At 41.3% G+C, this 16,524-nt stretch overlaps 2 protein-coding genes across 3 annotated transcripts in view; one reads left to right on the forward strand and one right to left on the reverse strand.

The window, feature by feature from the left end:
* IDNK (IDNK gluconokinase) overlaps positions 1–16,524 on the forward strand; it is an 865,727-nt gene that overhangs the window by 553,536 nt on the left and 295,667 nt on the right. The window lies entirely within an intron of this gene.
* FRMD3 (FERM domain containing 3) overlaps positions 1–16,524 on the reverse strand; it is a 293,473-nt gene that overhangs the window by 92,787 nt on the left and 184,162 nt on the right. For both annotated transcript variants that reach the window (XM_050761399.1, XM_050761398.1), the window contains exon 4: positions 4,645–4,723. In XM_050761399.1, the coding sequence (XP_050617356.1) occupies positions 4,645–4,723 (79 nt within the window). The remainder of the gene's footprint in view (positions 1–4,644; positions 4,724–16,524) is intronic.

A 16,524-nucleotide genomic window follows, 5' to 3' on the forward strand; every position in this document is an offset into this window, starting at 1 on the left:
GTCAAAGGAACCACATTACACTCATTGGGTAAGGACTCAGACTAGCTGCTTAATCTAGTGCCTCTCACACTTTAATGTGCACATGAATTACTTGAAGAGTTTGTTAAAATTGATTCTGATTCAAAAGGTCTGGGATGGGCTTGAGATTCTATATTTCTAATAAGCTCCAGGGGGGCCAGGTGCGGTGGCTCCCACCTGTAATCCCAGCACTTTGGGAGGCCGAGTTGGGTGGATCACGAGGTCCGCAGATGGAGTCCATCCTGGCTAACACGGTGAAAACCCGTCTCTACTAAAAACACAAAAATTAGCTGGGCATGGTAGTGGGCACCTGTAATCCCAGCTACTCGGGAGGCTGAGGCAGGAGAATCGCTTGAACCCAGGAGGCAGAAGTGACAGTGAGCTGAGATCGCTCCACTGCACTCCAGCCTGGGTGACACAGCAAGACTCCATCTCAAAAAATAAATATAAATAAATACATAAATAAATAAGTTCCAGGGGATTCTGTGGTGCAGCTCCATCAGCCACACTTTGAGTAATAAGGTTCTAAACCAGTGGGCCTCTGGATCCTACTCCAGACCCAGTGAAATCAGAATCTAAGCCCTCACCAAAACTTGTACATGAGTGTTCATAATAACATTATTCATTATAGCTGGAAAGTGAAAACAGGGCAGGGCTCAGTGGCTCATGCCTGTACTCTCAGCACTTTGGGAGGCTGAGGTGGGCGGATAGCCTGAGGTCAGGAATTTGAGACCAGCCTGGCTAACATGACAAAGCCTGGTCTCTACTAAAAATACAAAAATTAGCCGGATGTGGTGGCTCGTGCCTGTGAAATCCCAGCTACTCGGGAGGCTGAGGCAGGAGAATTGCTTGAACCCGGGAAGCAGAGGCTGCAGTGAGCCGAGATCACGCTACTGCACTCCAGCCTGGGCAACAGAGAAAGACTCCATCTCAAAAAAAAAAAAAAAAAAAAAAAAGGGAAAACAAGCCAAATGTCCCCCAGCTGATGAATAAATAAAAGAAATGTGGTATATCTATACACTGGAATATCATCCAATCATAAAAAAAAAAAAAAAAAAGAAATGCTGAAGATGCTACAACAGGGATAAACTTTGAAAGCATTATGCTAAGTGAAAAGACGCCAGACCCAAAAGGCTACACATTGCATGCTTTGATTTATATGAAACAACCAGAATGGACAAATATATAGAGACAGAAAACAGATGACTGGTTGCCAGGAACTTGGGAGAAGAGAGAATACTGGATGACTGCTTGGGTACAAAGTTTCTTACTGGGGTGATGAAAATGTTTTGGAATCAGATCATGGTGTTAGTGGTACAAATCTGTGCACATGCTAAACTGTACACTTCAATAGCTACCAAAATAAACTATTTTGAAAATCCAAATTGTCTTAGAGTGGTGGTTCTCAAAATTTGGCATGCTTCAGAATTACCTGCAGGGCTCATGAAAATAGGTTGCTGAACCCAACTGCCGGGGGTTTCTGATTCAGTAGGTCTTGGACAGACACCAAGAATCTGCAATTATAACAAGCTCCCAGGTAATGCTGATGCTGCTGGCTCAGGGACCTCACTTTGAGGACCGGCCCTAGACTATTCAGAATAGCAAAGTCACACAAATGCTTTAAATGATTAAATCTTAGCCCTTTTTAAGGACTGTAAACTACCAGGCCAAATACCATGAAGTTTCTTTTCTGTGTATTGAATGTGTGCATCAAACATAAAAGCATTTCTTTCTACTTTTTGATGAGTTTGGCAGTGAAAAATAGTTTCAAATAACTATTTATTGATAAATGAGAGGCTTGGGTTCTAATCCCATAACTCAGAAATCAATTTGGCAAGAGCTTCCTGAGAAAAGAAAAGCAGCTTTCACATCAGAGTTTGGGGCTGCGCCCGTATCAGTGATCTCAGGAGATAATCGAGAATTACTGTGGATTCAACATAATCCACTGAGCCTTGTAAATGGTTTCGCATTAAGGATGCTCATTTTTTTAATATAATAGCTACCAAAAAATAATGCATCTCCCTTTAGTGTCATTCCTGCACAAAAAGATTAAGCAACAAAAACACATGAGGGTCTGAGTCATAAATTACTGTGCTGCCATTAATAAAACAGCATCTCTACATGGATTAGAAGATGGTTCTTCTAAAAAAAATTAAAATCAACATCCTTTTGGTAACATTCAATGTATAGAGCATTTACAAAAGCCCCAGAAATCTAAAGGATTGTAAGATGATTGCTTAAATGGGGAGATAAAGGGTGAAAAATGATTTCAAATATCATCTTTTGTGGTTATTTTTATTATTTTGCATTTTTAAATTTGTCTTTTTCTTAACATTTCTTTACTCTTAAGCATGGTCATGAACATGATCTTAACTTCTCACATATTAAATTCTTCTCAAACTTTAGATTAATCTTATAATAAAATAACAATTTATCATACAAGAAAAACTAAATGCCTTCAAGATAGGAATTCAAACCATAAGTACCTGGGGCAGTCCACAGTTTCTCAATTCATTTAGAATCCTAAGGACTGTGTTGACTAAGAAAAGTCCATTTCTGGCCGGGCGCGGTGGCTCAAGCCTGTAATCCCAGCACTTTGGGAGGCCGAGACGGGTGGATCACGAGGTCAGGAGATCGAGACCATCCTGGTGAACACAGTGAAACCCCGTCTCTACTAAAACTACAAAAAACTAGCCAGGCGAGGTGGCGGGCGCCTGTAGTCCCAGCTACTCGGGAGGCTGAGGCAGGAGAATGGCGTGAACCCGGGAGGCGGAGCTTGCAGTGAGCTGAGATCAGGCCACTGCACTCCAGCCTGGGCGACAGAGCGAGACTCCGTCTCAAAAAAAAAAAAAAAAGAAAAGTCCATTTCTACTTGTGTAAGGGCAGTGGAACATCTTAGTTACCTTTGGAAACCAAAAGGGTCACGATATTCTACTATTCATACCTGAGCTATTTAGTCAAAGGTAGGAAAATGTTAGCAAATACGATTGAGAGGGGCGAAACCAGGGTTATTAACTGAAACGCTGTGCTCTTTTACTTTCAAATGGGACTTTTCTCAACAACAAAATGTCCATCCTTAATTTATATTGTGACACATACTCAATTTTTATCCTCCAGACAAAATTACAAAGAGAACAAATGACAAAAGTGAGGCATTAGGATTTGATTTGATCCTCCTAATTACACTGTTAGCACCCTGAGGGCAGGACAAATAGCTCTCTCTCTCTCCTTTCTCTCTCTCTGTCTTTGGCAGCTAATTCAGTCCCTGCCCCCTGGGTAGTAACAGCAAGTAAGAACAAATTTATCAAATAAATAATTAAAATTTTCAATCCAAAATCAGACTAAAGCTATATACTGTACCATTCCATTTACATGAAGTGTCCAGAATGGGCAAATCCATGGAGACTAAAAGTGGTTGCCAGGGGCTTGGACGGGGGCTGGGGTGGAGAATAGGGAGTGACTTCTATGGGGTACATGGTTTCTTCTGAGGGTGATGAGAACTTCTAGAACTAGATGGTGGGAAGGGTTGTCCGACACTGTGAATGTACTGAATGCCACTGCATTATACACTTCAAAATGCTGAGATCAATTTACGTCATGTGAATTTTACCTCAATAAAAAGAAAAAACCAGGCCAGATTGCAAAATCCCAACCACTGCTTATAACGTCCATTATCTATTACCGTCGTTTCCACGCACACACCCCCTCTCTCCCCATCTCCCACCCCCAGCACAAACCTTACTAAATGACTGTGAGCAAATTAATAATAGAGAGCAGAACTATCTGCTCCCTCCCAAAGTCACCTCCACACCACTAATGGTCAAGCTTACCAGAGACCCTGGATAATAACAAGGAAGCAAAATATCCAAGAACCCAAAACCTCCCCCTGCCAATGATCAGAGCCGATTACACTTGCTTTTCTGTTGCATCTATCTGTACCTAAGCAGCTTATTTTGAGAGATGATTATAGCGAGTGATTTTTGTGGTCACCAAGCCAGAGCCTCATCTAGAACTAAGGGCACAGCAACTCTTTCTCTCCCATCCTCCTGAAGTCCTGCTCACAACCTGTGCCCAGGTTATTCAAGGAAACCAATCCCCCCCCCCCCCCCTCGCTCGAGGTACACTGAAGCTGTAGCCCCAGCAGAAGCAGGAGAGTTGGGCTGAGAAGAGTCTGAATGGAGGGACGCCTGCCGCCCAGTCGGTCATTCAGCAAGCAGAAGGCAGGATGACAGACTGCATTCTGCCAGGCGATCCTTTCCCTCCCAGAAGAGCTGAGATCCAAAAGATAGAGTAGGGACTGCACCGGGTATGAATTTGCCCATGTCTCAACGACAGATGCCTCCTATTTATTTTTAGCACCCCACTGTCAGATGTTTTCAGAGAACACCTCCCCCGTCATAGCCAGTGCTTTTTTTCTGCAGTTAATTACACTCTCAATGACAATTGTTTTTTAAAAAATCCCAAAACAATTCAGTGTAAGAGAAGCATTCCAAGCAAAAACGCTGAGTTCTGAGCCTGCAACACTGAAACCATCAGCTGTAGACGGGAGGCCGTGGAGCCTGCAAGACCAGAGAGGTCCTGGCTGGTTAAAGGCGCACGTTAAACATACAAACAAACAAAAAATACCTTGTGAGCTCTTCTTTAATCTTCAAGGGTTCATGTGGGTAGAATTTCACTCTAAAGCACATGGTGTATGGTGGATGAGCTGAAACATCATAAAGAAAAGGCATGAGAAAAGCAGCAAAAGACCATGGCCTCAAACACACACGGGAAAGGCAGCCGTGCAGCCTGACAGGCTAGCCTGGGGAGTGGGGCCGGGAGGGGGTGATTGTTCTGGAAGAAGCAGATATGATGCCCAAGAAAACAAAGCGACAGCAACAACAAAACTCAAAGAAAATGCTTGACAGGACTCCCAGAGCAAATGTAGAACACCAGCAACCTAGTCAGTGAGCTCATTTTTCCACATCACAGCTCGCCTTCATTCCTTCGTTCCCTCCAGCACACAGCTCCAGAGAACACTTCTCTTCTGATTCTTCCCACCCTTGTGACAAATAAATTGCCCATAAGCACCATTCAAGTTGCAGGGCTCACAAAATATTTTTTTAGCCTGGGAGGTGGAAAAAAAAAAAATGTCACTGCATTTGACTAGCTTTCCCAAAATGATAGTGCCTCTGAATTAAAATTAAGATTTAAAAGATGGAGTCAGCCATGCACGGATCCTACTTTGCAGATTTTTAGTATTATCTATCTATCTGTAAAGGCAGTCACCTGTATGAAAATAAACACTGTTGGTCGGGCATGGCGGCTCACACCTGTAATCCCAGCACTTTGGGAGGCCGAGATGGGCAGATCACCTGAGGTCAGGAGTTCAAGACCAGCCTGACCAACATGGAGAAACTCCGTCTCTACTAAAAATACCAAAAAAAATCAGTCAGGCGTGGTGGCACATGCCTGTAATCTCAGGAGGCTGAGGCAGGAGAATCGCTTGAACCCAGGAGGTAGAGGTTGCAGTGAGCCGAGATTGCACCATTGCACTCCAGCCTGGGCAGCAAGAGTGAAACTCCATCTCAAAAAAGAAAACAAAAGAAAAAAGAAAGAAAAGAAATGAAAAAAAAAAAAAGAAAGAAAAGAAAGGAAAAAAAAAAAAGAAAACACTTTTATAACTTTCTGGTTTCCCTGAAGGGAAAATCCTATGCAGGCTGCAATTCTGGTTGAGGTTCATGATTCTGGAGTGTTCTGATTTGCATCAAATATCCAGAACTCATCCAGCTAATGGGGATTCTACAGGACTTCCAAGACCTTCAATTATAAGATCACTACTGATTTGCAATATTACTCTGATAAATGCATATGAATGTAGTGAGATGCATTCAGATTTCAGTTAACATATAAAATGAACATCTTAAAATCAAGGAAATAAGATAGTTAGCATTACTATTTCCAGGGATTGGACATACCACTTATTTGCTTCTGTATCAGTAAAGCTACCTGGGATCAGCTCTCAGTCTACAACCAAATGTGAATATGAAACAATATCCTGTTTTACCCAAATTCCTCTTTCAAGATACGTAAGGGTTAAACTGCCATCCAACTCTATACTGTCTGGACTACTCCAGATGTAGACAAATCCTTTACACAGAAAGAACCACGGGTTTCTTGAATATGAATGTGTAATAAGAATAATTTAATATGAAAAACAATTATTAAAAATGATTTGATAGCATCTAAATTACAAAAAGCAGAGCATCATCTTGCTGATGATCTCAGCAGAGAAAAACTGATCACACACACACACGTTAGAACTTTTTTATTCAACGCCCTACTTCCCTATCAACAACTAGCACAATTCTTAACTGAGATGAGTGCTCCTAACCTGATCCTATGTTCCCTAGATTTAAGCAAAGAACCTTTTTTTCCTGAAGCACTAGGAGAAAACAGATACCTTCTACATAGCAAAGAAAAAGCTTAGAAAAATACATCATTCATCTTTAACGATATCTAGAAATTCAGTTGTAATACAAAATAATTTATCTTTAAACATTTCCCAGCTTTGTTTTAAGTTTGTTTAAAGTACTATATTTAATAGAGATAGAGATAGGTAGATAGATGATAGATAGATAGATAGATAGATAGATAGATAGATAGATAGATAGATAGATAGATAGATAGATAGATAGACAGACAAGCCATCCTACTTCATTCTTCACTTTGTTTCTAATCCTGCCCCATCTGTCTCAGGTTCCTACCCAACTTCATCCCACCCCAAACTCTCCAACCCATGTTAACAACTTTCATCTATATTCTTCCCCTCCTTTTGCCATCCTCACACAAATATATGCCAACTGATTATATTATATATGTGGAGAGATATTTAATTTATTCTAACAAAATAAGATCATACTGTACATATTTCTCTCACTTTTCTCACTTAACGCTGTATCCTGCCCATCCCTCCAGGATAGTAAGTAGAGATCTAACTTAACATCTATAGTAACTACAGAATAGTTCATATTATGAATACACACCAGAATGTACTCGATTATTCCCTTTTAATTGTCATTTGGGTTGTTTTTACACTTTTGCAATTTAAACTATTCTACATCAAACCATATCCATCCTTGTGCATAGACCACTATGTGCTTGTATTTTTATTTCTATAATATAGACTCTCAAAAGTTGAATTGTTGGATCAATAGGTATGGGAAAACGTTTTAAAGAGAGCAGAAAAATAAAGTCACCTGACTAGCAGCAATTTATAAAAAGGAAGATCACAGAAAATGGCCCCAAACGAGAGCTGTCCTTTCTCTTCTACCTGGGTAGCATTAACTTCTTAGTGTCCTAAGTTGGCTTCAATAAGCATCGGAGATCCTCAGATACAAATAGTGACTCACACTTGTTCCAAAGGATCAGGTAGTGAAGCCCAGGACTGCTCCCCGGTGCTCTCCTTGACTATGTCTGAGTGCCTTCCTAACCAGTTCTCCTCACTCCAAGCTCTGAGGCTCCAGGAAGGTCTAGTGCTTCTCCCACATACACGAAGAATCCTTCCATCATCTGAAGATGGCACTTGTGGTCCTTCTGAGTCTTCTCTAAAATAAACATCCTGGTCCTCTTCATCTGAAGCAGTTCTGAGTGGCCTTCCCCAGCAGGCCCCTCCACCCTCAGTAGATTCTTGTCTGCTCTATGCTTCCTCAAGCTGGGGACCCTAGGCTTGCCAGCCTCATTCTGACATAATTGTGGTCTCTTTTTAATGCTCTCCTCTTAGTGTTGATTCACCCTGAGTTTACAATAGGCCCACAGTCTGAATTCTTTTCATATTTGCTGTTGCTAAGTCACACAAACAAGCCACTACATTCCTGACATCTCCCTCCATTTACTGGGATATGATCACAGGAGAAATCAATACAAGGTGCTCGAGATATGCTCATTATTGAACCCCTTGTCACAGAAGAGATGAGAGCTGGCGGCAGGAAAAAACAAGAGGAGGCACTTTTCAAGTCTAACATTTTCTATTTTTTTCTACCATTATATATGCCCTATTGTGTTTTTCTCTCATATCTAGCCAACATCATTGACCCCATGTCACCAATAAAAGAAGAGTTTCCCTATAAGTTGGAAGGACCTCTCAGTTCTGTCACAGTGATCCAGGAGTAGCCCCAGGGACCTGAACTGATTAGGTCAATCTCTGCACCCAGGCCTGATGAGGCCAATGTGTTGGGGTTGGTGGCGGCGGGGCAGCACTTTTTCCTTAAGAAACTTACTTAAGATTCTACCAATAGATGCAAAAATTATATTATTATTTTATAAAGTAGTACTGCTAAAGAATGTTCCTTCACAGCGCTGGAACAGGCTAAAAAGATAAATAGTTTCCCCCAAAATGCTGATCTAGTTATGAATGACAAGATGCATGAGGGTATAGAATAATATGTCTTGTTCAGCTTTTTATCCCCAGAGCTGATTATTGATAAAAGGCTGATTCTCTGAGTGTGTGGATAAATGAATTGGTGAATGATAAACCCCAGGCTCTGAGGCAGATGTCTGGAGGAACACTGAGGCCCTGCCATCACATTCATCCCTTGGTCCCTCTGACAGAATCAAAATACAGATCTAGAAAAGTTTGTCATCTGGATCACTACAGCAATTCCTACGATTTACATTTTGAAAGCCTCTTTTCTCAGCTTCTGTTCTTCTCACTCAACATCTGGAATAAAATTCAGGAACTCTGGAGTTGGTTACAATAGCTACTTCTAGAGGGAGAATTGATTAATTCAATCAATAATTATCTATTGTTATAGGTAACAGACACAGTTTAAATGTTGTACAAACATTCATTGCACAAATGTTAGCAGCTGTCAACAGACAAAAATTCTTTCTTTTTTTTTTTCTTGAGACAGAATTTGGCTCTTGTTGCCCAGTCTGAGAGTGCAATGGCTCGATCTCAGCTCACTACAACCTCTGACTCCTGGGTTCAAGCAATTCTCCTGCCTCAGCCTCCCGAATAGCTGAGAATACAGGCACCCACCACAATGCCCAGCTATTTTTTTGTAATTTTAGTAGACACAGGGTTTCACTGTGTTGGCCAGGCTGGTCTCCAACTCCTGACCTCAGGTGATACACCTGCCTTGGCCTCCCAAAGTGCTGGGATTACAGGCGTGAGCCACCATGCCTGGCCAAAAATTCTGTCTTATGGAATCAACCTAAGTGCCCATCAATGGTGGATTGAATAAAGAAAATGTGGTACGTATACACCATGGAATACTATGCAGCCATAAAAAAGAACAAAATCACATCCTTTGCAGCAACATGAATGTAGCTGGAAGCCATTATCCTAGGCAAATCAACACAGGAATGGAAAAACAAATGCCACATGTTCTCACTTAGAAGTGGGAGCTAAACATTGGGTACTCATGGACATAAAGATGGAAACAATAGACACTGGGCATCATGAAAAATATCCAGCTAATAAACATGTAACCCCTGAATCTAAAATAAAAGTTAAAAAGAAATTCTGTCTTCATGGAGGACATATTCAATAGGGGTAAACAGTTATAAAAATAAAAATAAATATGTGAAATACCAGGACTTTAGAAGGTCATATGTGCTATGGAAAAGAATAAAGCCAAGAAGGTGTAACAGATGAGAGAAGACGGCCACCTCTGCTCCCTCTTCCCATACCCACTCCAATCAAACCCATGAAGTACGTGCAATTCTTTTTACTACCTTGCAAAAACATAAAACACTCAAAATCAAATCATTTAAAATTGTAAGTCATTGAACAAGGAGGTTGGGGGTCATCTTTAACCCCAAGTGTGGTGGCAATGGTTTGGGGTCAGAAGTCCAGCATTTGAGCACTGTGGTGCACCCACACCAGCTGTATGACTGCTGGAAAAGGAGCCTTCTCAGACGCAACATGGAAGCCCCCATTCACTCCCTGGGACATGTCCAAGGTCTTGAATCCCCTTGTACAGTGATGACTAATCCCTTCTCCAAGCTGCTAAGTGTCTACGCAATCCAGCTTCCATGTGTTCTTATTCTTAAACTACAGGGAAAGGGGAATGACGTAAAGAAAGATCCTTATCTGTGCCAAATATTTGGTGCAGAATCAGTAGAGAAAATGTCTGATGAAGGAGCTATCTGCGCAAACCCACAGCCTGCATTGGAGCCCTCTCCCAACAGTATCATCATGAACAGCCACTGTGCATCTTTACTAGACTGGGTAGCATGGCCACCCTGTGGGAGAAGACGTCCTGGCCCTGTCTAATGTGGTACTCAGGCTTCAGCACCCTTGACAGGGGTACACAGGGCAGTGAAAACTCCAAATCCCCCGGAGAATGAGCCCCTGAGTTTTGAAGAGGATGTCCAACAGTGATCTTGAGAAAGCCACCTAATTTCTCTTTCCTGCTGTGCAGAAGTCACAGTGCCAGGCATCATGTCTACCTTCCAGATGTGTTTGGGTGGATCCAAACGGCTCCTGGCACGTGCACACAGGGCATTATCTAAATGTGAGATTGTGTTTTGTTGAGATAAACACTCCTACAAGAAGAAGAGAAGGAAAGTGGGAGGTGGAAATAGGAGGGAGGGGATGGGGAAGACTGAGTTGAACTCAACTCAACAGCTGAAAAGCATTAACTCAGCCATGTAAGTGCTAAAAACAGAGCATACCACCAGAGTAGCGGAGAAGGGGAAAAAATAGTGAAATCCACTTTTAAATGCCAAGAGCTTGTAATTGCACTGAGAACAGCAGGGCTCCTCTCCCACAGCCAACTGATACCTGCCAGACAAGGGCTGGGGAGCCAAGTGTTTCCTCGGGGCAGCTCAGTGGCCCCTTTTGTGTCAGCAGATCCCAGGGTAGCATCATTTTGCTGATTTCATAACACTGAGAACATGGAGAGAGGTACAGCTGTTTATAAAACACAGACAGAATTTCTCATCTCCACATTGAGCCATTGCCCAGAAATGGAGTTGAGGATAGGAAACAATTGAGCAGGATCCTCGAGGGGAAAGGGAAAGGGGGACTTTCTTTCTATTTCTGACCAAAAACCTCAGTCAAATCTTTTAAAGATCAGATAGGATTTTTTGAGAGAGAAACATCACTTAGCAGCATTTTTTTTTAAAACCAAACATTTTCCTCCAGTCATCATAAAGAATCATGGGGAAATCAGAAGCATAATTTCAGAAATATACATACAAACTCACAATATTTCTCATATACATTCTGATTTACAGCTAGGAAAAATCTCCCCAGTTTATTTTCAACATTTTTTTTTATTTCGATAGGTTTTTGGGAAACAGGTGGTGTTTGGTTACATGAATAAGTTCTTTAGTGATGATTTCTGAGATTTTGGTGCACCCATTACCCAAGCAGTATATACTGTACCCAATGTGTAGTCTGTTATCCCTCACCACCCCCTACCATTTGTCCTGAGTCCCCAAAGTCCATCACATCATTTTTATGCCTTATAGCTTAGCTCATAGCTTAACTCCCACATATGAGTGATAACATGCGATGTTTGGTTTTCTATTCCTGAATTACTCAATTAGAGTCTTCAATTCCTGCAAATGCCATTAATTCATTCCATTTTACGGCTGAGTAGTATTCCATGGTGTGTGTGTGTGTGTGTATGTATATATATATGTGTGTGTGTGTGCATATGTATGTGTGTGTGTGTATGTATGTGTGTGTGTGTATGTATGTGTGTGTGTGTATGTATGTGTGTGTGTGTGTGTATAAAACATTTTCTTTATCCACTCATTGACTGATGGGCATTTGGGCTGGTTCCATATTTTTGCAATTGCAAATTTTGCTGCTATAAACATGCGTGTGCAATTACCTCTTTCATATAATGACTTCTTTTTCTCTGGGTACTGGATACCCAGTAGTGAAATTGTTGGATCAAATGGTAGATCTACTTTTAGTTCTTTAAGGAATCTCTACACTGTTTTCCATAGTGGCTGTACTAGTTTACAACCCCACCAACACTGTAAAAGTGTTCCCTTTCCACCACACCCACACCAACATTGATTATTTTTTTATTTTTAATTATGGCCATTCTTGCAGTAGTAACGTACCACATTGTGGTTTTGATTTGCATTTCTCTGATCATTAGCGATGTTGAGCATTTTCTCATATGTGTGTTGGCCATTTGTATATCTTCTTTTGAGAATTGTCTATTCATGTCCTTAGCCCACTCTTTGATGGGACTGTTTGTTTGTTTGTTTGTTTTTGAGATGGAGTCTCGCTCTGTAGCCGACTGTTTGTTTTTTTCTTGCTGATTTGTTTGAGTTCTTTGAAGATTCTAGATATTAGTCCTCTGTCAAATGTATAGATTGTGAAGATTTTCTCCCACTCTGCGGGTTGTCTGTTAACTCTACTGATTATTTATTTTCTGTGCAGAAGTTTTTCAGCTTAATTAAGTCCCATATATTGATGTTTGTTTTTGTTGCATTTGCTTTTGGGTTTTTGGTCATGAAGTCTTTGCCTAACCCAATGTCTAGAAGGGTTTATCCAATGTCATCTTCTAGAATCTTAATGGTTTCAGGTCTTAGATTTAAGTCTTTGATCCATCTTGAGTTGATTTTGTATAAGATGAGAGATGAGGATCCAGTTTCATTCTTCTATATGTGGCTTGCCAATTATCCCAGCTCCATTTGTTGAATAGGGTGTCCTTTCCCCATTTCACGTTTTTGTTTGCTTTGTTGATCAGTTGGCTGTAAGTATTTGGCTTTACTTCTTGGTTTTCTGTTCTGTTCCATTGGTCTATGTGCCTATTTTTATACCAGTACCATGCTGTTTGGTGACTATGATCTTATAGTATTTAGTTTGAAGTTGGGTAATGTGATCCCTCCAGATTTTTTCTTTTTGCATAGTCTTGCTTTGTCTATGTGGGCTCGTTTTCGGTTCCATATGGTTTTTAGAATTGTTTTCTCTGGTTCTGTGAAGAATGATGGTGGTATTTTGATGGGAATTACATTGAATTTGTAGATTGCCTTTAGCGGTATGGTCATTTTCACAATATTGACTCTATCCATCCATGAGCATGGGATGTGTTTCCGTTTGTACTGTCTATGATTTCTTTCAGTAGTGTTTTGTAGTTTCCCTTGTAGAGGTCTTTCACCTCCTTGGTTAGGTATATTCTTAAGTTTTTATTTTTTTATTTTTTTTTTTTTGCAGCTATTGTGAAAGGGATTGAGTTCTTGATTTTATTCTCAGCTTGGTCACTGTTGCCTATATTCCTGTTGTGCACATGCCACGTACAGTGATGCTAATGGTTTCAAATGTGCTGCATTCAATAATGAAATGGTTCGAAAGCATACACTACCTCTGCACATATGCAAAATGACGCTTGAGCACCTAAAGGGCAGAACATTGCTCACTCATTCTCCAACTGTGACTCTAGAAATATGTGTAAATAAGCCAGCCGCAGAGATTGCAGGCTACATTCACGACTGCTCTCTTCTACATGGAAATGATTATAATCATTAAACAACAACTGTTACTATCAGCTTCATCAGCAACAGTGATGATCCTTCCCCCACTCTTACTGAAATGATAATCACTGTGTTTCCCCAGCTTCCAAAGCAGAGACAGGTTTTTAGAATCATGTTTAATTCATCTTCCTCTTGTTACAGTTCCCTCCTGTGCTTTTATCACACACAGGCATGCCCACACACACACGTAGGCACTGACTAGAGTCACTCAGAGGACTCTCTTAGGGGAGATTGGAATGCTGAGTGGTTGCCTCACAAATCCTTGGTCTCTGAATTCTCTGTCTGCCTATGCCTGCTCAGGAAAAGCTTGAAAAGAGACTTTGGGGTCCAACACTTCTAACCTCAAGTTTGTCATTTGAACAAATTGCTGTGTCCAAACTTAAAACTCCCTGCCTCCATTTCCTCAGCTGTAAAATGGGAATAATAATGGAACCAACCACAGAGAGCAGGGCATCAAACTTTCTCTGTAAAAGGCTAGAGAATAAATATTTTCAACTTTGGAAGCCTCAAGTTTTCCATCTCAACGACTCCACCCAGTTGTTGTAGTAGAGAAGCAGCCACCACCAAGCTATAAACAAATGTGTATAGCTATGCTCCAATAAAACACTGAAGTTTGAATTTGTATGATTTTTGTACGCCACAAAAATCTTATATATCTTTTGATTTTTTTCAACCATTTAAAAATGTAAAACCTATTCCTAGACCAAAGGCCATATGAACATAGGTGGTGACAAGGTGTGGCCTGCAACCTGTTGTAGAGACCGCGATGAGGATAACGTGAGCTCATGACTGCAGAGCACTCTGCAGCCTGCTGAGACCTGTGGACTGAGTGCATGGGAGTTATTGTTACTCTAAAATGCGGGGAAGAAATCAACATGGTTAAAGTCACGTCCTTCAATGTTACCTTGCCTTTTACCTTGGTTGAAAGAGTGAGGGGGCACTGTCATCTCCCAGGCAGGAGTGAGGAAGAAGTGGGCATGAGACAGGTGTGTATATGAAGAGATATTTGGCAGCCTTGGCATCTAAAGGACAGCTTTGCTGCCTGAGCCAAGGGTACAGTGACCTAAACATTTTAGCCAAAATGTTAGCAAGAACACATGAAACTGAAGGCAAGAGACCCAGGAATCTCTTTGCTGCTGATGTTGTACAACTAGCCAGACCCTTGGAGTCATGTTGGTAGGTGTAAATCAATATGTAGAAATAACAACTGTAACAGCAAAATTCAACTACTTATATAATTTGGTATTGAGATTTTATACTGTTAAGTTACATCCCAAAATCAGGCACTATAAAGGCTCTCTCACCAAAGGGAGACATGAACAAAGCCTTCCTACCCACTTCACCCACACCTGAACCACCTCTAGTACTCATACACAGAGCATGGAACCCCATGCCTATCATGGTTATCATTCAGATGCTCATGCTGCCAACACGTGTAGTTTTGAGTTGTGTGGGCCTTTAAGAAAGAATGCGGGCATTCCTGAAAGAAGAAGGAAGCCCCTGGAAGTACTGCCCCAGAGATATGAGGACTTCCCCCAGGAGAGGCTCCCTATTCCTTCTGCTTCCCCTACTACTCCTGTCACACTACCCTCCTTCCCATGAGGAGTGCTAGGTACTCCCTGAAACCCCTGCACACACTACTACATCCAGTCAAAATGATGTCAGTGTTGCCACCAATCATCGCATAAGCATAAAGTTAAGAATTAGAAATCTATGGCTTGTCAAATGTGTACACCATTTAGAACTGCATGCTATAAAATTAAGCCTTTTGTCATTACTATTGTTACTATCCTCTCCTTCCATATTGGGAAACAAAGAATGAGCACAGCATGGAAACTATTTTTAGGCTCAAATTGCATTAACTTTCCAGGAGAAGGATCAAATATAAAAATTCTGATGAAACGATTGAACTTGGGAGAATAACAGATACCTGGCCCAACCTAATGAGCTGTCTCTCGAATAAGGTAAAGAGGTGTCCAAAGCTGGAGACTCTCCATGGCTGAAACAAAAATCACAGCTGCTCTTCCTGGAAAGAAACTCTGGGGAGAAGAAAACTGGGAAGAACAAAGGCATCCAAAACTAAACCATAGTACTTGGGGACTTTGTACTTTTTTATTTATGTAATGAGCTGTGTTCAGTTGTATGTTTTGCTTTTTTTTTGTAAAGAAAATGGCATTTGAACGTCCACTTCTGCTCTAAAAAGAGCATCTTAATCCTAGTCAGAAAGCATTTATTGTGAATCCATAACATGCATCATCTTTTATACAAAGCCATGGAGCAGGTGAAGAAATTTTCCAAACCCAGTGGTGGAGATTATGATTAGACAAGTATGGGTACACAAATGAGGATGATGGGATAGGCTGCCCCTCCTTCTGCAGGCAGGGTTTCAGCCACAATAGGGATTGGAAGAAATGAATTGTGCAAAGCTTTCCTGTCAAAAGCATGTGACCAAGGTCAGCAAAAAAGAACAACGTGCACAAAGGGGGCTGGAGGTAGTAAGCTAAAGAAAGAGGCTAGAGAAAAATGCTGAGGAGTACAGGAGGTCTAAAAAACCCACATCCACCTAGAACCTCGGAATGGAACCCTATTTGGAAATAGAGTCTTTGTAAATGTAATTGATTAATTAATTACAATGAAGTCATACTAGGTTAGGGTGGTCACTAAATCCATTGACTGATATCTTTATAAGAGAAAGGAGAGTGAGACTTTGACACAGGGCACAGAGAAACATAAGGAGACCCCATGTGAAGATGGAGGCAGAGTGTGGAGTGAGGCAGCTACAAGCCAAGGAAGGCCAAGGACTGCAGGAAACCAGCAGAAGCCAGAAGACACAAGAAGCATTCTTCCCCAGAGCCTTCGGAGGGAGCGCGGCCCTGCTGACAACTTAGTTTCAGACTTCGGGCCTCCAGAACTGTAAGCAAATAGATTTCTATTGTTTCAAGCCACCCAGTATGTGATACTTTCTTATGGATGCCCAAAGAAACTAACACACTCAGCAAGGGGAAAACTGGAAGGACAAAT

This window comes from Macaca thibetana, chromosome 15, assembly GCF_024542745.1.
Source record: "Macaca thibetana thibetana isolate TM-01 chromosome 15, ASM2454274v1, whole genome shotgun sequence".
Lineage (NCBI taxonomy): Eukaryota > Metazoa > Chordata > Mammalia > Primates > Cercopithecidae > Macaca > Macaca thibetana.